Source organism: Mus caroli, unplaced genomic scaffold, assembly GCF_978045245.1.
Source record: "Mus caroli unplaced genomic scaffold, Mus_caroli_1 scaffold_3, whole genome shotgun sequence".
NCBI classification, from domain to species: domain Eukaryota; kingdom Metazoa; phylum Chordata; class Mammalia; order Rodentia; family Muridae; genus Mus; species Mus caroli.
In genome coordinates this window covers 101805232-101828816 of record NW_028227258.1, presented here as the reverse complement: position 1 = coordinate 101828816, position 23585 = coordinate 101805232, and the positions used below count along the sequence as shown (strand labels likewise).

General features: G+C 39.4%; 2 protein-coding genes across 30 annotated transcripts in view; one reads left to right on the top strand and one right to left on the bottom strand.

The window, feature by feature from the left end:
- Mbnl1 (muscleblind like splicing regulator 1) overlaps positions 1–23585 on the top strand; it is a 164163-nt gene that overhangs the window by 18474 nt on the left and 122104 nt on the right. For 20 of the 29 annotated variants that reach the window (XM_029475664.2, XM_085835861.1, XM_029475663.2 and 17 more), the window contains exon 1: positions 4557–4742. The exons of 4 other annotated variants lie outside the window; for them this stretch is intronic. The gene's annotated coding sequence lies outside the window, so the exon portion shown is untranslated. Of the gene's footprint in view, positions 1–4299; positions 4414–4556; positions 4743–4904; positions 4924–23585 lie in introns of those variants that run through there. 5 more of the 29 variants (XM_085835862.1, XM_029475649.2, XM_085835863.1 and 2 more) reach the window with 3 other exon arrangements.
- Positions 885–5097, bottom strand: LOC147005631 (uncharacterized). Its single transcript, XM_085835865.1, has 2 exons — positions 4259–5097; positions 885–2426 (listed from the first exon to the last, which is right to left on the bottom strand). Exon 1 carries the CDS (start codon positions 5095–5097, stop codon positions 4360–4362), a length of 738 nt encoding a protein of 245 aa, XP_085691991.1. The 3' UTR covers positions 885–2426; positions 4259–4359.

The following is a 23585-nucleotide window of genomic DNA, read 5'->3' as shown; positions in this document are numbered from 1 at the left end:
ATATAGTTCTTTGAGGACAGTGGTTGTTCTGTGTTCACTTCCAAACACAGAACCTAGAATTAGTAACTGGTTAACTTGATGTTCCTTAAACACTTGAGCAATGAATAGAGGCAGTGTGAATGTGTGTGTGTGTGTGTGTGTGTGTGTGTGTGTGTGTGTGTGCTTTCTGTATGGAAAGAAGAAAAAAGAAAAAAAAACCCAAAGATTGAAAGAGGAGAGAAGGTAGAATAGAGAAGTAGCAGCATTCTTAGAAACCCAGAGTAGTTGATGCTCACAGGAAACAGAGAAAACAGGCCTATGATTGGACTTCACATTTTCCCCATTGTCTTAAACACACAGGACAATAAGAATTAAGTCTGATAGCACTGATGTGGAGCCTGCTTTGCTTCGATGGTTTTGTCTTCCTGTTGAGAAAGCAGGTCAATGGTGCCTAACATTCCATCCCCACTACCAGTCCGTGCTTCTAAAATCATCTTGATGTTTCCCCAAAGAGTTAGTCACAAGACTTTACTTTTAGGTAACTTATAAAGTATATGATTAAATTAATATTTAAAATGTCTTAATTTTATAAGTATTGAAAATTTATTCATTTTTATAAGAAATTAATTTTTGTAATTTCTACACTCAATGGAGTATGTTTCACGTTGTGTTATAATATGTAATGCAAGATGTGTTACCTATATTTAGATAACAGACATTAAAGGAATTTACCTTGTACTTAAAACATATAAATTATCCTTGAAGATAAACAGACACATAAATAGATTCATTCAACTCTGTCGAGTATAGATATTTGGATGATGAAGAAGTCTGAATTCAGGCTTTGGATGTTACCATTTTCCTTGTGTGAAATACAACATAGGCACAAGTGTATAGGCTTAAAATTGACTCTTTATTCTAGAAGCATCTTCTCTTAGATATTTTTTACTTAAGTATGATAAGAAAGCATAGGAACTGAGGCTGGGTCCTGGCTTTGATGCTATCATGCAATCAATTGAATCAGTATTACCATATACATTATATTGTATTATTACATAGTATATAAATATATTATTATAAGCTATTATTTCACCCTGGTGTAATAATTAATTATAGGTAAGTGTTTCAAAGGGTTTTTATATTTCTATTTTTAAAACTATCTTTCTTAGGCTTAGATGATATATGGAAAGAGAAGGCAGAAAGGTCATTATAGAAAGAGGCAGTGGGAACTTACTGAGCTGTGGATTCTGGTATGGAGAACAAAGAATATAGTGTTCTCAGTGCAAACACTCTTACAGGAGTCTTAAAGATTCCAATTTGGCTGAAATGTGGATATATATATATATATATATATATATATATAATATATATGTATATATATATAATATATTATTGGAAAACCAAGAGCTGATTTTATCTGCAAAAATCATGCCCCCTTATTGTATTCCTCTTGGACTCATTGACAAAACGAAGAATTGAAAGAATTGAAATATCTCAGGAAGCTGCTGTGAATACCTTTTCCTTTACCTTAAAAAAAAAGTAGTTTTATTTTATGTGAAATAGTTTTCTATAATTTCCCTTTCCTCCTGAAAATGGCATCCCTTTTGTGCTAACGGCTATGTGCATTCATGAGCCTGCAGAAGATAACGACAACTCACAGTGTAAGAGAAACCTAAGTGGTCTCCTGGCACTGAAAAGGAACCAGTAGATTCTAAATGGGGTAGCTATTAGCTTTTTATTGCTATAATGGTTTTTTACTAGTTTCCACAATTTGAAATGTGACTATTGTTAGTTGAAGGTACCATGCTTTAATATTTTTAACATATGATTAGATAGTTTTTTTTTTCCTAGTGGTTCAAACTTTTCAATAATAACAGGTTAGGCTTACTGATGGCAACATTGTTTCAGGCCTTACTTTATTTTGGCTCACGTCTAAGGTTTAGATTGGCTTGGATACCTTGTCATGGCTTTCTTTTTCCCTTTATCTCTGTAAAATAACATTTTCCTTTGATTCGCTCTTTCCTAGACTATTGTATTGTTTCTAACATTCAGACGCCTTTCTTGTATTTCTTTTTGTTCTATTTGATGGAGCAGAAAATTTGAGTTTGTTTCAATTTTTCTTTTGTTTCTAGCAGTTCCTCACCCTGCAGTGTTAGAGTTGATAGTTTCCCCTCTTGTACTACAAGTAGGTTCAAAGTCCTGCTTTTTACTGCATTCAATTGCAAAGGGCAAATTTTCTAGCAAATGGGGAAAAACAAACAAACAAAAAAACCAAAAACCAAAAAACAAACAAAAAAAAAAACCCAACAAGTCTCTAACTCTGAGACTGTCTGAGTGCAACTGTAAATTAATCCTTCACACAGGATTAGGTCTAGGCAGTAGGCAAGGAAGGTAGCTCACACAGCAGCAGGTGCAAAGGTAGCCAGTGTTGTCAGGAAGCCAGAGCTCTGTTGATAGAAAATGGAAAGCAACTGAAAACAAGGAAAGGCTAGTAACAATCCTGTAGGCTAAGCTAGGGCCTTGGGAGTTTCCCAAGGCCCCTCCCTTCCTCCGTCCCTGCATGAGTCAGTTTTCCAGTGGGTCTACACCCATTTACCCTTCCTTTGCCAACATCCCTGAATACATTCTCAGTAACCCTCTAAGCATTTGCCAAAGATCTTTCTAGAATGCAAGTCCAGACTCCACCCTATCGTCCTGGTCCTGCGAACTAGTTCATAGTTTGCTGAATAACGTCGAAGTTCCTGGCTTCCTTCTCTGCCAACACGTTAATCTCCTTTTAAAGAAAGGAAACAGATGACTGTATTGATTCTACAGGGCATTGAAACAGATAGGCTCCTTGCACGTGCTCTGTACTTTGCTCCACGGTCCCAGGACCCACTTGTGCCACTCCCTGTGCCTATGTATGTGTGCACGTGGAAGCCAGGGGTCCACATTAGGTGTCTTCTGAAATTTACCTTCCATCTTATTACTTACTTTTTCGAGTGTCTCTCTTTGAATCTAGAATTCAGAGTTAACTGGCTAATGGGCTGTGAATATCTCCCATTCTCTACCTGATTCCAGCACTGTGGTTACAGACACTTGCCTAGATGTTCTGAATTTGAACTTAGGTTCTCAGACCTGAGCTCCAGCTTCTTTACACCGGAGGAGTCTTCTCCCTAGCCAGTTAGCCTCTCCAGGCAACTCTCTTTTTATCTTAGCAACTTCTGCACTTCCTTCAAGGCGCTACTTGCCTAAGTTCCTCCAGGGAGCCTTCCCTCCTTTTCTCAAGGGCATTTTGGATATTTGCCTACCATTTTAGCATCAGCTCGCTGGTGCTCTTTCCTACCATGCTGCTCCAAAAAGTACAATCCCTGTACTCCATCCTCCTGCACTTACCTCCATCCTACCTATACTTAACTACTTCTGCCATAGCTCACATTCCACCCAGTTGCTGGAATGAATGCTGAGAAAGTCCTCAGGCGCTAGTGGTTACTAATTGTCAGTTAGAAACTCCCTGTCTCTGTTCTCTGAGAAAATGCTAGTGTCATTCTACTTTGTTTCCATTGTTGGGGACTTGGGAACTTTTAATAATTAACACTGAGAAAAGTGGTACTAGTTAATTAATTAATTATTTCAGGAAGGGAATCAGTAAGCAGCAAGTCCATGTTTCATGGACCAGCAGAGGATCAAGATCTGTTACTGGTAGCTCTGCAAACTAGTGGAGTACATCATTTATTTATTTATTTATTTATTCATTCATTTACTCCGCCTAGGAAAGTGTGCCTCACCCACTCAACAGAAACAGGGAGAGAGAAATTCAGTTTGCATTCGCTCACCCCAACTCATGTTCAAACCACGAAACAAACGTTTTTTTAGTTAAAAATCATCCCTGACGAAGTTATCAGAATTCCTTGAAATTCACCGGAAATCCCGTCCGCAGATCTTCAAACTTTATCTTTTCTCAGAAGCCCAGAATTCTTTTCTTTCAAAGTCAAGTTACAGGACAGCACCTAATGAACTAGGACCTGGTGTTTCATTTGCTCAGGCGGGCAGTTGCCCAGGGCTTGTTTGCGTGGGAGTACTTCTGCTGCGCCTAAGATGTTATTTTATTTTAAAAGAGGGAGCCCTGCTTGCTTTCTGTACACCACACTGCAGAGTTGGAAGTAAGGGAGCCTTTTAAACTGCAAGTTTTATTTGCCGATGGGACAGGAAGGTGGCCGGTGTTTTGTGTTTGGGTGACGATCAGTTTTCTCCCAGAACTCCAAAACTGTGAGTGCTGATTGCTGAGAAAGATACCCACCAACACCCGTGCAAGCTTCTTTCCCGCCCTTCGCCTTCCAGGTTCCAGGCGATGCGCTGCTTCTGCTGCTGCAGGCCGGGCTGCTAACTCTAACCTTCCGTCTAACCTTGCGGGCCTCGCGGGCTGGGCGCGGAGCCCCGGGAGCTGGAGCGGCGGTGAGCGGCGCGGGCCCGGGCGAGCGAGCGGGCGGGCGGGCGGGGGCCGGGGCTGCGCGTGGGAGCTCTGCGCGTCCGCGCGCCTTCCTGGCGGGGCTGGCGCGGGGGAGGGGCCGCGCAGCGGCGGAAACCGGCGCGCGGCGATAAGAGGCTGCACGGCGACATGCCACAGTCTCTCGCCGCAGCCCGACGAGTCGGGGCGCTCGCCATGCTCCCGTGACCCGGACCCGGCCAGTTCCCTTTCTCGTGGCGGGCATCCCGGAGTCGCGATCCCACAATGCCCCGGGCAGTCGGGGCCCCGGCGGGCAGCCTGCACGGCCACGTGAGAGGTGAGTGGCGGGGCGGCCGCGCATTGTTCTGCGCTGCGGGCGGCGCTGCGGCGGCCTCCGGTGGCGCTCGGGGGGTCCCCGGCCCGCACCGCGGCCGCGCGCTGCGGCTCTGTCCCGCGCCTCTCTGCGGGCCCCCGCGGGGCGCCGCGGGACAGGACCGGTGGCCCGTGAGCCGGGACAGGTGCGTGGTCGAGTGCTGTGAACTCGGTGACCTCTGCCAGGGTCGACCGGGGTGGCCACTGGTCGCGCGGGTCCGGGCCGCGCCCGCAACCCTCTGCCGGGGCTGCCATCCAGCACCGGCTTCATGTGGGCCAAGTATGTGCACGCAGAGGTTAATGCTCTGCTTGCCACCCATAAATTACGCATGACATGTTTAGTTGGGCTGCCTTATATGGAGAGTGCAGTATTTCAGTCCAGTGTGCTTTTTGCCAAGTTTACAGGGAGGAAGACGCCCTGCTTGAGAGGGCTGCCGCTTTTCCTCCCTTTCTGGTGGTTTTGTAGTGCGTCACTCAAAAACTGTAAGAAAAGTAAGTATAGAGCTTTCCCGGGTGGAGCCACAGTAGGCTGGTAGAACAGCTTTCATGAAAAGTAGTCAGTATATGGACTGCTTTTTTTTTTTTTTTTTAATAAAACCAATAGAAATATGAAACCTTTCCTCACTCCTCCCCGGCCCCCCCTCAAAAAAAAAAAAAAAAAAAAGACCAAGTCTGATGTTGTTAGTAATGTACCATATGAGAATACTTTGATTTTAGAGGATATAACATGAGATGTAACACACACACACACACACACACACACACACACACACACACACACACGCATGTATGTATAAATGGAGCTGAAGCCTTCCTGGCTAGCCCACAGCATTTTACAGCTACATGGGTGTTGAGACAAGCCTATTATGCTGCTAAGATGGGTTTGTGTGCAGTATATATCCCCAGGATTAAAAACAAAGTTAGAAGCGGCCTGGAAGGTTATTGCTACTGTTTTAGGTTTCTGTGTCCACCAGCACAGGCACAGACCATAGCAAGTGATTAATAAAGTCTGCCACACTCTGAGCTATTTCATAAACAAATTAATACAAGGAGAGGGAAGTCATAATTACGGCCTTTGGATAAGCAGGTCTTCTGCAGCATGCTTTGAAATAGTACACTAGTGGGCATGTTAGACCTCCTTCCTGGGTTTCAACACAGTGTTTATACAAGGAACTTACTTAGGCCATAACTTTCCAAACCAGGGTGTCTCTGTCTATGGCTTTACAATGTTGGTGTTGTTACCTGGTCCTATTTGTAAGATAAAATTCTGATCCCCAAGACAAGTTGAAGTGAAAGTTCAAGGACAGCAGAATCCTTGAACAATTTAGTTCAGGAGGCAAGATGTGTTAACTATGTAGTTGGATGCCTGAAGACAATGAGTTATTTCACAGCGGGAGAAAGCACGTGGCTGTCACTTCCATCTTTGCCTCCTTAAAAGTTGGTGACAGCTAAACTAGCTTTCAAGAAACCCATCATGTTCCAGTTTCTTGTATTTGTACAGGGTTACACTTTTTTTCAAGATCTAGACATAGTTTCTTATGTTTCTTTGTTTAATGCAGAGTGTCCTCAGTGAGAACTACTTAGTTGAAGGTTGTGTTCATAGAACAGGTTGGGTCAGCCCCAGGAAACCAGTTCATTTGTTTTAAAATTGCACCACCACTGAAGACATCATATACATCATAGACACATTTTATTATTGGGAGAGACTTAAGACAGACCTCACATAAGCTTCATTTAATATTTTTTCTCCTGTAACTGAGAGCAAATTTGAGAATAAGATCCACATCTAGTATAGTATTCGGGCACATGCCAAAAGAGAAAGCAAAGTGTTACATGGTTTGAGATATGGCTGCTTGTGTGTGTGCTTCCCCATCCGAGGCAGACTCCAAGTGGAATTCATTACATTTTGGTTCTAACATTCTGTTCTTGCTCAGGGCATAGAATTCCTGTGAAATGAAACACTTGGTTCTTTTCAGAGCAAGAGGAGATTATCTCAAGGTTTCTCCTTGGGGGTGGAGGAGGCGGGTAGAAACATGCAGTGATGGCTTTCCTTGAGGAAGAGGGCGCCATTCTTATATAATAGTTCCGATTTTTATTGTAAGTAAGAAATTTTTACATATTGTCCCCCTCCTCCCCCATCGATGTCACTGTAGTTAGTCTTGTATTTGATCTGTTTATGGAGACAAAAAGGTCTTCTGGCTTTTTCTTTGTCTTTAGGTAGGTGTTCAGAGTAGAGAACATCTCAGATCTTGCTTGGAGTAAGTCCAAATGAATAGGCAGTTAAGGATTTTGTTGTTGTTGATGTTGCTGCTTCTGTTGTTTTGTTGTTGTTGTTGTTTTGTTTTGTTTTGTTTTTGTTTTTTTTTCTCTAAAGGGCATTACAGAAGCACTGTATATGATGGTCAGGACAGTAGAAGAAATGAGCAAAATATGTTCACTAAATGTTTGATTCTGTTTAGGGTCCTAACAGGATGCATTGGAAGGTTTTAAAGGGTCTGGATTTCTAGATCAAAAACTCCATTTTCCAGGAAGTTTGGAAAGTGCTGCAAGGTACAGAAGCTACTAGCCACACATGCTGCTAATACTGAGATGTTTTCTGTAAAATACATGCTGCCTTGTAAAAATGTGTTCAAAGAAAGTAAAATACTTGATTGTATTATACTTATGTTAACTGTTTTAGAGATAATGTATTGAGTATTGGTTTTGATAGAGCATTTTATTATATTTATTTCCCATTTCCTTTTCTGTTTACTTTTCCTCCCCAACAACTAGAAAACTTGATATAACAAATATGGCTTATGTTCTGTGAGGCAGCACTGTTTTGAAATAAAGCAGGAAAGCAGTATTCTGAGAAAAAGCTTAAATTAGAGTTCGCTAGTCAAAATACACCACAAGCGATTTTTATTTTTACAAGGTAAAGACGCTTATTATACACACAAACAAAATTACTTGTCTTTCTCATCCATTGTAACCAAAATTTGGGCAGGAATACTACCATACGTCTATTTTTATTTCTTCCAAACTACTATTTAGCTTAGAGAGTTAATGATGAGGTGGTGCTAACAGAGAGAGACTTATAATTAGGGGGTGAGCTTCACACCTCGCAGAGGCCAGAAGAGGCATGATTGCTACCCCGAGATGTTTAGAAACACTGTACTTATCATTGTCCTGGAGTTACCAAACAGAAGCAAGGCAGTGACGTTTATTTTAAAATAGTGTTCGGTAAACAGCAATTATCTTCAGGTGCCTAATATGTACTTTCTTTTGTTATGACAGACCTTCCTTAAAAAATAACGACACCAAACAAAGCCAAACAGCTTACAGGAATAAAAGATTTTCACCTGTAAGGAGCGGGTGTTGCTTTGCCTGTAAGGGGAGGCGAAGTTCCACTTCTGCCCTGAAGTGATGGGCTCTGAGGCATTCCTGTGCCTTGACACACAGTATTTATTCTTGAGAAAGCATCTGCCTGTAAACAGAGCACAATGGCATTGTCCGGGCACATTCCTTTCAGATATTTTCATAACTGGAGTACACTTTGCCTTGCAAAGTGAGTGTTAGGCCAAAAAATTGTGGGTTTTTTTAGCCATGCAAAGTTATGTTTGCTCATATTTTCCTGAAGGATATCAAAGGCATACATGTTATTATTTTTCTTCCCCTCCTTCTTTCCCCTCTCCCTCCCCCCCCCTCCCCTCCCCCTTGCCCATGGTGGAGCCATATCTTAAATGGAGCCTCAGGGAGAATTCATCCTAATTTGGTGCATGGCTACTTTGTCATCTGTGGAAACAGGCATATTTCATATTACTGTAAACAACTGTGGTGGAAAGAGAGGAGGGGGAGGATTCCTGCTAATTTGTGTTCATGTCTGATGAGTCATGAAGCCTATTAGGTAAGCGATGGAGAATTCATTAACTGAAAAGCAGCTCATTGGAAAGGATTAATTGACATATACCATATTTATAGACTTTTTTTTTGTTTTAAGAATTGAGATAGGGAAACTGATGAATAATAGTGTTTTCATATTTATATTTTTATGTAAACACTGCAGTGATATTCTTGGGAGAAATAAAAGTCCTAGCATATCCATGGTTATGTTTTGATACATATTATTAAATTTAAAAAAAGCATAACAGACCGTTATCTCTGTTTTCTATGACACAGTGTTAGAAAGGTGTTTGTCACATGTGCCTGTGAGATGCTACAGTCTTTGAGAGACTTTTTAAAATTTAGACTGTTTAGGGTTCTGTTTTGTACTTTCCCCACTTTTCAAAGGTTCTCTCTCTAGATTTCTGTGATTATTCTTTGTTAAGCAGTACAGGACACATCATCTGAAGACTACAGAAAGCCATAATATCATCAAATATATATCAAAAGGGGAAGATATAATTTTGAAATGATATAGTGGTATTTCATGAAAGTTAAAATGATACAGAAGGGTTCCTGTTTGCTTGGTACAGAGCATTACATCTCAGCAGATGCTAATCCATTGCTTGAGTAAGCTGGTATCCCCAGCCTGGTATAGAACTTTGCATAAGACAATGAAATGTCCTGATGCAGCTCTGACTGAGTGCATCTCCAGATCAATAAGTAACAGGAAGCCCAAAGTGTTCTTTTAGTTTCCCAGCTTTACCATAGTTTACCCTTTGCAGCATTCATTGCGTCCATCCAGTAATGTTTCTTTCTGTTTATATGTAACATTTACACAGAGGATTTTGCTATATACATTGTATAATATTTTTCCCGAATGACCTAAGCTAGAACCATTGGCAGGATTGTTTATTAGCATCAGTAGACACTGAAACAGGACAGCTTCTGCAGTATAGTTGCAAATGTCAGGAAAACCAAAATGGCAGCTGTGGTGAATAAAGGATTTAGAGAATTTGTAGCAGAGAAAAGCTAGATTGAGAATTAGGAGACATTTCTACCTAGGTTTTGATGATAGCTTTATAAGATATCACAGTCTCTCCTACCAAATGAGAAGGGATTTTGTTAGGGAAAATGAAACTTAAGATACAGAATAAGCAGGCAAGGAGAAGTGCATATGGGTAACAAGGTTTACATAAACAGTTACAATATCTAAGGTCTCGGGGCTCAAATGAAGGAAATAAGGAGGTCAAAGAGTATCTGATGATTTTGGACTCAGGTGAGAGTAATATTTTGTAGACTAAAAAACAGCAACATCATTGCCATTTTAAGAAGCAGTGTGGGGAAGGCTTGGTGAAGTCTGATTTCTCTTAGGACTCTGGTACTGACATCTGTTCACAGTTTAAAAAAATGAGAAATAAGGAAACAATTTAAAAGACTTTTACAGAAGTTACAGGTCAGTGCATAGCATAAGCATGAACTGTATTGAAGTCTAAGAATGCCAAAGCAAGGCGCAAAGCAGTAATACACAGACTGTAAACATTATCATCAAAGATATTTTCTAAGCTTGACTTAATACTAGAATTTTCAGACTATTTACAACTGTGCACTTTCACCTTCTATCCAACATACATGCATTAGTATTGTTGAGGATAGTAAAACTGAGACATCAGCATCTTGTCTAACCATAGAAGAATGCTGTCTGCCCAGTAGTTCCTTGCTCTCGATAGTAGACAGATAGCAGAGAGGTGGTCAAGCGAATCAGTAGCTGGACCTACATTCTGTTGGAAGGTTGGTGGGAAGCGCAAAGTGTTGGCTATACTCAGCTTGCTCATCTTCTCAAAAGGCCTACTCACTGTTTTTTGTTTGTTTACTAAATTTTTACTTAAAACCTAAGTTTGAAAGAATGTAAAAAAACTCCTTAGAAATGCCATATCCAAGTTTATTTTGAAAATTCTATTCTTTAATACACTATAGGCAGAATAATAAAGATCTCTATGGCTATGATTTGTTTTATCCTTATAAGGGCTGATGCCAATACTATAATTTTATCTTATGTACTTACTGCATTTTCAATTTCTTGACAAGAACAATAGATTTTAGAGGAATGTTTCCCATCATGTAGTCAGTGACATTATAATAGTGTAAGTAACAATTTATAAGTTAATAAAGTTGCTACTTGTTTTAATTGGAAATTGTAAATATTTTATGTAAATAAACATTTCAAATTTTATCCCCTTTCCTGGTTTTCCCTCGGAAACTCACTACCCCATCTCCCCTACACCTGCTTCTCTGTGAGGGTACTCCGCCCCCCCCACTCACCCACTCCTGCCTCCCCACATTGTCATTCCCCTCCATTGGTGCATCGAGCCTTCACAGGAGTAAGGGCCTCTCCTCCCAATGATGCCCAACAAGGTCATCCTCTGCTACATATAAGGTCATAGATGGCTCACCCATTAAAGGCTAGGCTCACAACCAAAAGTATAAGTTGCTACTTGTATATTGCTTTATAAAATCTCCTTAAATATTCTCTACAACTATAGCATAGATTCTCGGACTTTTGTCTTAGGGGGTAATTAGCATGACTGGAACCTTTTTGTTATTTCTAGAACTAGAAGATGTGATTTTTTTTCAATATACACATTTTAACCTTTTAATACATCTTGTCCCCAATGTTAGTTACAGAATAGAGATGAGAATATAGGTACTAATAATGCTAACCTTTTGGAGAATGACTTCTGTATGCACAGTGAGGTTTTAAAGTAATACACATACTCCTCAGCAGAGCTTTCTGAGATAGCCCTGCTAATGTCTTGGTTTCAGAGATTGGGAAACTGGGTCATAGATATTTGAAGTTTATTGCACAAGATTATTTAGTTGCTAAATAGCCCAAAGAGGACTTGAGCCATGGCAGTGTAGTTTTAGAATATCTGTGCTTATGTAAAAGAATAAAAACAAGTAAAATATGTGTGTTGGGGGTTACCAGGTTATTTAAGACATCAGACATTGAGATACTTTTTTTACAAGGGTCATACAGCAGCACATGGAGAAGTGTGTAGACGAAGGGTAAATGGTGGAGGGCAGAGGAAAAAGAAGTGGTAGGAGGGTAATATAGGAAAGGAGCAGAAAGGGGTGGGAAAGGGGGACTGGTACACATTGGACATCACGCAGCACATGCAGGTGTGTAACAGTCCAGAGCACAAGAGGCCGTTTGCCTAGGGAAGTCACCTTCTGGGAGGGAGGTGTGCTGCAGTGCCCTCAACAGGGGGAGAAGAAGGATCATGGGCAGAGGTATAGATTGGTTGGGAATAAGTGAAGGGCGTGAGGTAGCAAATGCTTTGTGTTGGAAATACGACTTGTGGGTAGAGCACATAGAAATGATTGTATTGTGTTCATTAAGAAGGGATATATGGTTTGCTGTAGTGAATATTAAGAGGAATTTTAAGTTTTTACTAAGAATTAAAACACAGTACCAGTAAAACATTTCTTATTTAAAACCTTATCATTGTTCTAATCAAACTGATAGGTACCAGCATTGTTAAAATGAAGAAGCAGGCCCAACCAGGTATGTTGGTGCTGCTTGCCTGCAGTCCCCGGGCTCAGTAAGCTGAAGCTCGGAGATCTGGTGTTCAAGACTGTCCTGCTGGGTAATTTAGCAAACTCCTGCTTAAAAACCAAATGCAAAACATCATCATCATCAACAACAACAACAGGGCTGTATTTTAAAGTATCAATTAAAGAGAAATACCATTATGGCTTATCTTGAATAATTCAGTCATTAAGATGTGTCAAATTCTTAAGGCATTTCATTATTGTCTAGGTACCTAGGAAGTACAGGGTCTGAGGACCACTGAAAAGTTTATGTTACATTTGTAATTCTACACTAAACAGACTTGAATCATTGTAGATAGGTTGTTATTTGCTGGGAAATGTCTTAATATTAATTAGGAATTTTGGTCCCTTAATTCAGTTCACATAGAAGTTCTGTGTATCCTGTCCTCAATGATAAACAAGGTGGCAGAGAGAGTCATGATAGAATGAGTTTGCAATGTGCTCAATGTAGCTGACATTTAGACTTCTCTGAAGTTGCTATTTTAGGGATGGTATCAGTGTGACTGTGGTATTCTTTCTCCTGGAAGTAAAAATCCTTAATAATCAGTCACTCTTAGAAACTAATAGTTGATTCTTATATAGGCAAAATAAACAAACAAACAAACAAACAAACAACCCAACATTTGCATTTGACTTTTATCAGGGGTTAGTAGAATACCTATGCTTGATGTAGAAGGCCTTACATGTAAGATCCTTTATAATGTATTACAACTAAATGGCCTAACATTGTTTAACATAGAATGGAATAAATAAAAGATTATATTTTATTTAATATTTATAGAGAGATATCCCTATAAAAGCAAGGAAGTTTTCAGAAAGATTCTGTCTATAGGAACTGGGGAGATGTTCATGGGTCAAGTGTTTGCTGTATAAGTGTGAGGGTGTGAGGGCCTGAGGGCCTGATGTCAGATCCTGTAACCTCTATAAGAAGATTATGGTGGTGCACACCTGCATCCTAGCTCTGGGAGGTGGAGAAGGGAGGATCCTGGCCAGCCCATTTAGGCAGTTGTTGAGTTCAGGCTCAGAGGTTCTATTTCAAAAGATGAAGATCTAGAGGAAGATGATGTTAACCTCTGCCCCTACACACTTAGGACCATATACACGTGCTGTGTCATACATAAAATACTCTATTTGTAACTACTTGATGCTTACTACTTCAGTAGATGCTATTCCATAAAAAGGCTATAGAATTGACATTATTAATACTTTCAAATTGTTTATGAAGAACAAGAAAATAATGTTACTATATTTTGCCTTTTTAATGTCTTGTGGCTATTATGAAAATAGCACATGCATTAGATACCTTTTTTTTTTTTTCTTGCTATTCAATTCTTCCTTTCTTAGTTTCTGCCTTGTGCTGTTCAGATAAAATGACAGTGTGTTGCTAAGCTTGGAAAGTGTGCCCTGTTAATAACTAAGACTCACTGAAAGTTCACATTAGAATCCCTGTGTTGCCCACTCTCTGAATCCATCATCGTGCAGATTTGAACTGGACAAATTTGCTCTAAATGAATTTGAGCCAGCCTTTGAACTCCAGTGTTAGAACAACGTTCAGGAAAAATTGCCTTGTCAAGGTGGCGGCATGCACATGAGGCTTTGCTATCCTTACCTTGAAGATGTTAAGAGATTTCAGGAGCATAGCAAATGAGAGCAGGGAGTCTCAGAATACCCATGACCTGGGTATCAATTCTCTCTGAGGTATTGCATGACCTTCCCAAAAATAATTGGAAAATGCTTGAGACTACTGAAAAATGTATACTCAAACTTAATTCTGCATGATGCTTTCAAGGGGACCATACTTGCTGCACACTGTTTAAGGGAACTTGCTATCTCAGAGTTGTATACATCTGAAGCCTAGGGCCTTTTTTTTCTTGTTTTTTTAAATGCAGACATTGTATATTAAAGTGAACATTAGGAAGAAGACTGTTATGTCTTCTCAGTTATGAACCAAAGCTTAATATGTGCTGTTCCCTTTAAACCTTTACCACTGTGAGCAATAAGAACAGCACTCAGTCTTATCTGATAAAAAAAATCATTAATGAATATATTTGGGCACCTATTACAAAATCATCTTTGTGGAATGTGGGTGGTATCTATAAACACAGAGCTCTCATATTGGAACATGGTCTTTGTGTGAAAGATACATTGTTTCCAGAAAAATACTGGGAGCAGAAAAACAGCCTAAAATTGCTGAGCAGCTAAGTGCTGGAGGTAGAGCTTGCCTTCCTGATATTGATGAGGATGCTGAGAATCACCTAGATTCACACAGCTGATCAGTAGCCAGTTGAAGTCAGGTCACTTCTCACAGTACCCTCCTTATTTATGTGACTCTTGTGGGAATAAATATGCCATTTTTTTACAGTAATATTTAATATATGTTTTGACTTAGAGACTCCTTCTGAAGCTTAGGCCGGCCTGAGACATATTGTTTTCCTCTCCTGGTTTCCTGAGAGTTGAGAAAGAGATGGAAGACACCATGCCTGGTTAAGAAGATGCAGATTTAAGTAAAAATAAAACAAAAGAAAAAGACAAAACAAGAAAGCAAAACAAAAACTGTCTTGCTTCAGCATTAGACTACAACTTGTATAGAGCTCAAAAAGTGCTCTGAGTTTATTTATTTTTCTTAATTTGTAAAACTTAGAATCCTTAAGACACCCCTGCTGTCAGCTGACATGGGATGGGCTCACACTTGGGTGGCTTTTCTCAGCACTTGACAGTAGGCACCATCAGTTCAGGCTTCTGTTAGAGAAAGCTTTGTGAAGTTCAAATGTGCAGTTGTCCTCAGAGTCCATGCTCATTGTTCTGGGAACTGCCCCATCCACCCATGTGTGGATGGCCAAACCCATGGATACTCCCAGTGCTCAGCAGACTCGCAAATGCATGTACTCCTATATTTTAAGCTATGTCTAGATTCCTATGATAAGTAATACCATACAACATACACATGTGCATTATTTTCTAAACATCCTCAGTTAAGGTTTGGTTTGGTCTACCAATGCAGAATTCATCAACACATGTCTACTATATTTTCCTGCAATAATATGCTACCATAGAATTTTCACCAAGAAGCGATACATGAAAGTACAAAACATATCCTGACTTCATGGCTAATTTTCACATTGTTAGTATATGCTCACTTATTACACCAGTCTGTGCTGCAGCTTTAGTGGATACTTTCTCATTGAAGACTCACTCTGTAGGGGAAATATCATTTTGCTAACAAATGCCTCTTTTGTGTGCTATTAGAACATATAGCAAATACTTTCTTTTTTAAAGAGGAGAATAGAGTTGTCTTTGTCTTGATTTTGGTTCCCAAGCAAATGTTTTTCTTTAGCAAATACTGTTGAGTGCACTGACCATATGTGGCCTGTCAGGATCATCCGTTGTAGATAGGGATGAGCAAGATGTTGTGTTCCCAGTACTCTTCAGTGCAGTAATAGAAATAGTCACCACTAACAATGAATAAAGCAATGTGGGCACAGAAGAGCTTCTCCCCGTACTGTAGAGTTTGTGTAAATCTAGTCAGAAAAACAAACCAAAACATGTTTAAGAAAACTTAATTCGTTTAAGAAAAGGCAAAACTGATTTAAAATTTGTTAAAATGATGTGACCAAGTATTTAAACTATTTCTTTTGACGTCCTTCATCAATGAGCATGACCAACCATGGTATCATCTGGCTATGCAAAATTGAATCCAGTTGTTTCTCACAAAATTCCTCATATTAGATGTTAATTAATAGATTGAGCAGGCTTTGTGTGTGTGTGTGTGTGTGTGTGTGTGTGTGTGACAGACATATATATACATACATATATGAATATAATGATAGTTGATGAAAAAGAGGCCATGATTTTGAAGAACAAGGAGGAATATAGGGAGGGTTTAGAGGAAGGAAAGGGAAGGGGGAATGATGTATTATAATCTCAGAAAATAAAAGAAATAATTAAAACAAAAATTCTTGAGTATTGACAGCCAAGTGTCAGAGCCTACAAGTTTTGTGTTAAGAGGAAAGGAAAAGCCATAAGTGAGAGTTGAGCTGCTTTCAGGTTTATTAACCAAGGGTTCAGATATGCACAGTGGGCTTTTCTCTCTCTACCTTTTCTTTCTGTGCAGGAAGCAGCATTTGTTTTCTTCCTTCTTTCCTGTCCCACTTTGGCAGGCTTCCTTCCAAGCTCTCGAATGGTGACCATGCAAGTGTGCGAATTCTATAAGACCCCGTTCACCTCTCAGTGTTTGCTCTTTGTTCTCAGGATCCAATCTGCATTCTAGGTTGGACAACCTATCCCTTCTATTTGAGTGCTTATCATTGCTCAGTTTAAGTAGTAAATATTTAAGGACCACTGCATCAGGAGTTCATTGTAGGATTTTGACTGACATTAAAAAAAAAACATGGTTTCCGATTTTTTAAAATGGGTGGCCTATTCTAAGTGAAATAATGAAGACAAGCCAACCAGAACTGATCTGACAGTTAATCTTGATCATGTATAAGCAGCTCCTTACTTGGTGGATAGGTATTCTTTTAGTATTGTGACCATACATAGTTCTTAAGCTCCGTGAGAAGCAGGCATGTCGCTCACTATGGCCCATAGGTGAGGAAACAGATGCTTGGGAAGAATAAGAGCATGTCATTTGCTCCGGGGCCAACAGGAAAGTGCTATGGAAACCTGGCCTCGATCCTGCTGCAGCCTTCAGCTTGCAGCCTGCAGTTCTGCACAGGCTGTGCTGCTTTCTTGGCCTTGATATGCTCTGGATTAAGTTAAAATACACACACACACACACACACACACACACACACACACACACACATTCAAGGGCTACTACAAGTTAATTAAGGAAAGTCTTAATGAAGAGGTAAGAGGTGAAGAGGTTTAAAAAAAAAAGAATGATGGGCACAGACTTACAGGAGACAGACTGGATGTGAAGTGCCTTGGCTTTGGAATGAGGGCTCTATCAGATGGCCTAGTCTGCCCTGTGGTCTGTACCATGTTTGCCGTTCTCAATTTAATACCTTTACCCCAGCACTTGCCAAGACCAGCAGAATCTAATTTTAGATTCAAAAATCATCGTCACCGTTTTCTTCCACTACAGTTAAATTTTAACCCATTTACCCATCCTTTTGTTACTGATATTAACTGACTGAAAATATTTCCTGTTATTTATCAACAATTTCAAAGATAGCTGCATCTGTATCTGATGTCACTTGTAACAGATTCTCTCCCAGTAGCTGTGGTGGCTGGCTTGCCTAGTGACACATTTGAAGAAATGTCTTGAGCCCAAGAAGGATGGCGCAAGTACTCTGATTGTCTGCTCAACTGCATTATTGAGAATTAATTTAATTTTCTCTCATTATAAAAGAGACCTGTTTTAATCATTAAAATAATACAAAATCAAATACTTCTGTAATTACTAGAGATATCTGAATAATATTTTACTTCCCTCCCCAGTTTCCTTCATCTCCATGAGTGTGGGGGTGCATACAGAGTTTTGTGTTACACCCATATGTCCCTGTATATTCTATAAAGGATGACAAAGTATCTGAGGAACTGAAGCTAAAAAGGAACAGGATGAATGTGTCAAAGGGATTGGTTCTCCCATTAATGGGTTAGTTTACAGATTTGTATTGAAATCTTAAGTCATTTTGTACGTTTGTATTACTAATGAAAATTTATGACAATATTGAACATTATCTCCTCTAAATAGAAGGAAATAGAAATACACTAATATATGTATGCATATGTAAATATATAACTATGCTCTCAGGAAAGGTTGACATCAAACAGTTGATAGCTCCTGTTATTCAGAACTTTATTAACATGCCTTAATGACTTAAATTCCACTTCCATTTTCTTCCACTTACATTAATTTTAACCGATTTACTTATATTTTCATTACTGATAATAGTATTAATGGACTCAAATATTTCCCTTTATGTATCAACAATTTCAAAGATAACTGCAGAGCTGTATCTTTATAGACAAAGATGCTTAGGTTTAAAAATTCCACACTAATGTAGTGTTTAGCAAGGGAATTAAACAGCAGTGTTCCTGTTTAAAATATCAGAGAAAAAAGAAATAAATTAAGCATGCAGCTGATGCTGTGTTTACTGACATTGGCCCCTCATAGTCTTGAAATTGTACTGTACCTTGAATGCATTATAGTCAACGTGGATACTAAATATATTGTAAAATATAGAAATTTTAAGAATTTGATAGTGGCCATTATAGCAATACTGACACTTAGTAGGTATATTAAATATTTCTAATGTTTTCAGTAATTTCAAAATTATAATTTATAGGTTGAAATTAAAATTTATTTAAAGTGTGTGCTGATGAGAGATTTACTATATGTGCCTAAAAGAATATATTTATTTTCATATAAAGAAAAATGAGATTTTATGCTTAGAATCACTACCTGACAATTAACCAAGAGGAGCAGCTTCATAAAATTATGTAGAAAGGGAAAATCCAACTTTGAGTGGCAGCAACATCTCATGAGTTTAAAAGGTCAGGCTGGTGCAGGAGGTGCCAGCTTTGCCACTCAATGTCATGCAGAACTCTGTGACAGCCAGGCTGATACAGCTGAAAATATCTGCAGCCTTGGAAGCTTTGTAAGTTTCAGAAGGTCATTTTGGCATCAGAGTAGCAGTGCTGATTCACAGGGAAGGTCAAACTAGATAGCTGGGTGAACACATAGATTGCCGAACCCAGGCACTGTAGAGTTCAGAGCAATTGCCAATTTCAGTAACTGGGTATTGTGCTCTAATTGGTTATGACTCTCATTGAAATATTTATAGAGTAATGAGATTTACTTAATTGACGACTTTTAAATTCTCTTAACTTTTAAAAGTTTGTTATTCACCTCCAGTTTTATAAACAGGACAAAGTTTGCTTTAGTTTTATTTATATCTGATGCACTTCATCAAAACAAAAGCAATTTTAAAAATCGTGTTGGCTTACTACAGTAAAGTGTGCATCACACACAAGTGTAAAAGAACAACTAGTTAGAAGGGAAGATATGAATAGAGCAGTTGAGATGAAACCAAGCATTAAATTTATCTCCACTCTGCTGCAACTAAAGCAAGGTTTCTAGGAAATTAAGACAAGATTCCCACTTATTTAATAAGATTTTTTTTCCCTACCCTGTGCTGTGTTTTACTTTTAACCCTTAGATACTCAGTGGGATAGCGCAGCAGCTCAGCCCCTGGGTTCGATGTTGGGAAGGATGAATTCTCACCACTCAGGAAGCACACGCTGAGTTCTTGAGCACTGACCCTTTCTGACTTGATCCCAGCCCAGAGCTTGGGCCAACCCCATTGCTTGTAGTGGCTCCATAGGGTCCAGTCTGTGGTCTTCATGGTCAGGGATTCCCAGACCCGACTTTGTTGGCCGCTCTTTGTCTTGTTGCCTTTTCTGTGCCAGATGACACAGTCCTTCTTCCTGTGCCAGTGCTGCCGCCCAGTGACAGAGCACCTGACTAGCACGTGCACAGATGTGGGTTCAGTCCCAGGCACTGAATCTAAAAACAAACCCCAACAAAACAAAACAGCATCACCAAGCTCCCCCTGCCCCCGCAACCCCCCAAACCAAAACTGTTCTTCCACATCAACCCTAGATCTGTTGCCCAAGTCGAAGCCTCCTCTGACCTCTTTAACTCCTCAGCCGGCTGTGTACTTCTCACCTTTGCTAATAGTTGTTAGTTATGTCCTTGATTGAGCAGCAGATCCCCCCAGGGCTAGATCTCCTTTTCCCGATCGGAAGACATTAAGCAACGCACACGATGATCCCATCTCTGCGTTGTTTGTTTGTTTTTGTTTTTTTGTTTTATTCATTCAATATGGTCACTGTGAGGTGAATGTGTTGTTGTTGTTGTTTGGGGGAGGGAAACTTAGTAAGAGAAAGAAGGAGGACTATGTGGCAAAGTTAGCGGAATAGCTCCTGAGCTCCTGCAGGGTTTTTCCAAGGAGATATTTGGGACTTGAGAACCAGAGTTTTTAATTTTTGTGTTTGTTTTGACTTTCTGTTTTTATTTTATAGACCAATTTGCTGTTTATCTCTCTCTCTCTCTCTCTCTCTCTTTTTTTTTTTTTTTTTTTTTTTTGCCAAGGATTAGTGTAGTGTGGATTTAGAAAAGGTCAAGTATGCCTTTCAAACACTGCTTTCTCCCTGGTCTACTTTCTTATGGTTTTCTCAGCTGTTAAAATGAATGTGATGTGGCTGATTTAAACCGTTCCATCTTCTCTGCTGCTCTGTATACTGTTTTAGTGGCTCACTTAGATCAGAACTCCGTATCTCCTCACTCGGCGATGGTCCTAGCAGTGCTCTCTGCTTTGTCCCTGGGTACGCTCTCTGCTCACAGGCCTTAAATTTCTCAGATGAGAGCACTGAAGGGCCGGCAGGCTCCAGGTGTTGAGTGTTAAGTATCAATGTTATACTCAAAGAGCTCTTCTCAGTAGTCAGCCTCACAATCAGCTGCTGGGTATCTAGAACTCTGCTCTGCTCAAAACAGAGTAAATAGTACAGTAGAGGAAGAGCTGATGGCTATGGTGCTGTCAGAATATTCTTATTCTGTGTAAAGGATGGGCATCTGGTTTCTGCTGTATGGATAGGGAAGGTGAGCACCTGCCTCTCAGGTCTGCAAGAGATCTCTCCCTTCTCACCTCCCTCCCTCCCTCCTTCCCTTCCTCCCCCTGCAGCAACTGGAAACTTCCAAGCAAACAGCTAGTGATGCAGTAATGGGCCCTTCAAGGTACCTAACTGCACTCAACACTCTCCTCCCGTCTTTTGCTTTTCTATCACTACCACTTCTAAGTTTGCTAGGAAATTGTCAGTGTGTGTTTAACAGAATCTTACACTGGAAAGCACAGGACCCAAGTTTGAGTTCATGTTCTTCCATTTGGTTACCTAAGGAGACTTCAGTGAGTCAGTCACTTAGCTATGCGCCTGTCAACTGCTTGTTCACAAATGAGTAAGATAATAAATCTAGCTATCTCTTATATGTATGGAAAACAAGTAACACATCATGAAAATAAAATAAAAATACCAGTATAAAATATTATTTGACAATATAGAACATGGTGTATTTTATTTTGATTGATGGAAATAAAGTTCTAATGACAAGAAGTTTAAAGGATTATGTTTTCTGTAACAAGAACCTAAGCATTTCTTTTATATATATTTGTTCAGTCATTTATTGGACAATCACATGATAGGAAAATAGAACAAGATCAGGCATTGTTATCAGACTATTGTTTTAATCTGCCCCATGTTGTCATCTAGTTAGGACTTTGAAAAACAGGTTAAGGTTTCCTCTTGCCTACTTTCTTGCAGGGAATTGTTGGACAAGACTGAAACATAAGTGTTAGGAGACATAATGAATTGTATTATTTAGTATCCAGTGTGTTTAGTAATGTGAAGGTTTACCTTAGAATAGTTACAGTTTAAAGTGCACTAGCTTTCTGAAGCAGATGACAGAATATAGCCAAAGACATGTCACAAAGTCTTTAAACAACTCTCTCCTCTCAGAGTATATATATCCTAAGATTTGAGGAAATGACCAAGTAGAAATACAGTAAGCAGTGACTGCAAGTAGCCTTCAGGGTTTTTTGTTGTTGTTGTTGTTGTTGTTGTTGTTGTTTTTTTTTGTAATTGCAGTTGCAGAAATTTTAAGTGAGAAAGAATAGCCTGGAGATGGTAAACCTGTAGGGTTTTAGTCTCCTGCCTCAGCACACATATATGTCCCAGGAATACATTCTTTTAATAGTGATGCCTAACTGACTGCCCAAGTTCTTTCTGATCCATCCATATCCCAGAGAAGTAAGTGTTGGAATTAATAAGCCATTGGCAGTGATTTGAGTTTGTTGTTAAATATGGTTGTGTTCTGATTTGCCACGGGAAGGTGGCCATTGGTTTTTAAGAGCGTATGATGCTGGTGGAAATTCATGGAGCTTTAATCACTGTCTCATTAACAGGGTGTAGTCTGCTCTTCATGTTTCTTCATGTGTTACAGCTTTTCCAGAATGCACAGAACCTTATGTGCAATTAAAGTAATTAGGGAAGAGTAGTTTTTCCTCTTTAGCAAAGGGATCAGATTTCAAACCGCCCTGCTAATTTGCTTAATATGTACTTCTTTTAGAAAGTACCAAATTCTGATAAATTCTTTGATTTTTATCTCCTGAGAACATGCCTTTATGTCTATCCTGACAACAGCATAAAATCGCATTATCAAAACAAGAATAGAAGAAGTAGAAATGCTCATATTCTGCTAACTAATCATTTCGAGTCTTAAAATTTCTCTTCCAATGCTTAAGCGTATGAATTATTTTATTTAGTAACTGAAACTGTGAATCCACAGAGTGAGGGGAAGGTGCTTTTATTTTCTAACAAGACAAATGTGCACAGGAAAACTATTCTGCAAATGTATTATACCTACTGTATTAGTTTAACCGGAAGTGCAAGCAAGCTGCTTCCTGAAGAGCCTGCTCCAGATTCCTAAGTGACTGAAGTAAAACCCATGTGGTATATGTGTTTAGGCTTACACTGGGTTTCCAGATACTCTTGTGCTTTGATAACTCTTTGTGTTGCTTATGGGAGTTGTTAGAAATATGACCTTTGTTCAGTCTCTAATGAAGGAGGAGAAACAAGGCATGTTTTACATTTACAGAAATAATGTATAATAAAAACATTTACTTTAATCATATGACATGATAGTGCCTGAAAATCTTCATATGTAAGTTTTTGTAGGTACTTCACACTGCTTATCTACTATTAATAAGAAGCAAACATTTTGTCCATTCCCACGATTGTCGATGGACTCTTTATTCAAGATTCTAAAATTGTCCTTTTTGACAAATAATTATAAAATTCAAGAACTGTACATACTTACTTTACCTATTTATTTTATGAGCAAGGTGGTACTTTATTTTGAATTAGCAAGAGCTGGAAAGTGATGTTATAAATGATCCATGGGTTGACTGACCTAAGTGGAGCAATACTGAACAGATTTTGGAGATATAAAAAAATTAGGTTCTCTTTACAGGCAAAAGGCATTTCATGCTTCTCTACATATCCCCATCAGAGAGCATCACAGTGGAGATTGAGGGATAGTGTTTTCTCAAATTACCAGGAAAATATCCAAGAGCAAGAGTATGCTTTAGTGTTGAGCAAAAGCTCTGGTAAATGCTTTCTTTGAAGCAATGACTTGTTCAAGTTCAGACTTAATACATGAACATGCCTTATGGTCCAAGGATTTATGTTATTAAAGTGATGTAAACATAAGAACAATCTTTCTATGTGCACTTGCAGTCTTGCTGAGAAGTCAAAACCCAACATTGATTTAGGT

Coding starts and splice junctions, on each gene's coding strand:
- LOC147005631 (XM_085835865.1), bottom strand. CDS start 5,097: ATGGGTGGCAAGCAGAGCATTAACCTCTGCGTGCACATACTTGGCCCA.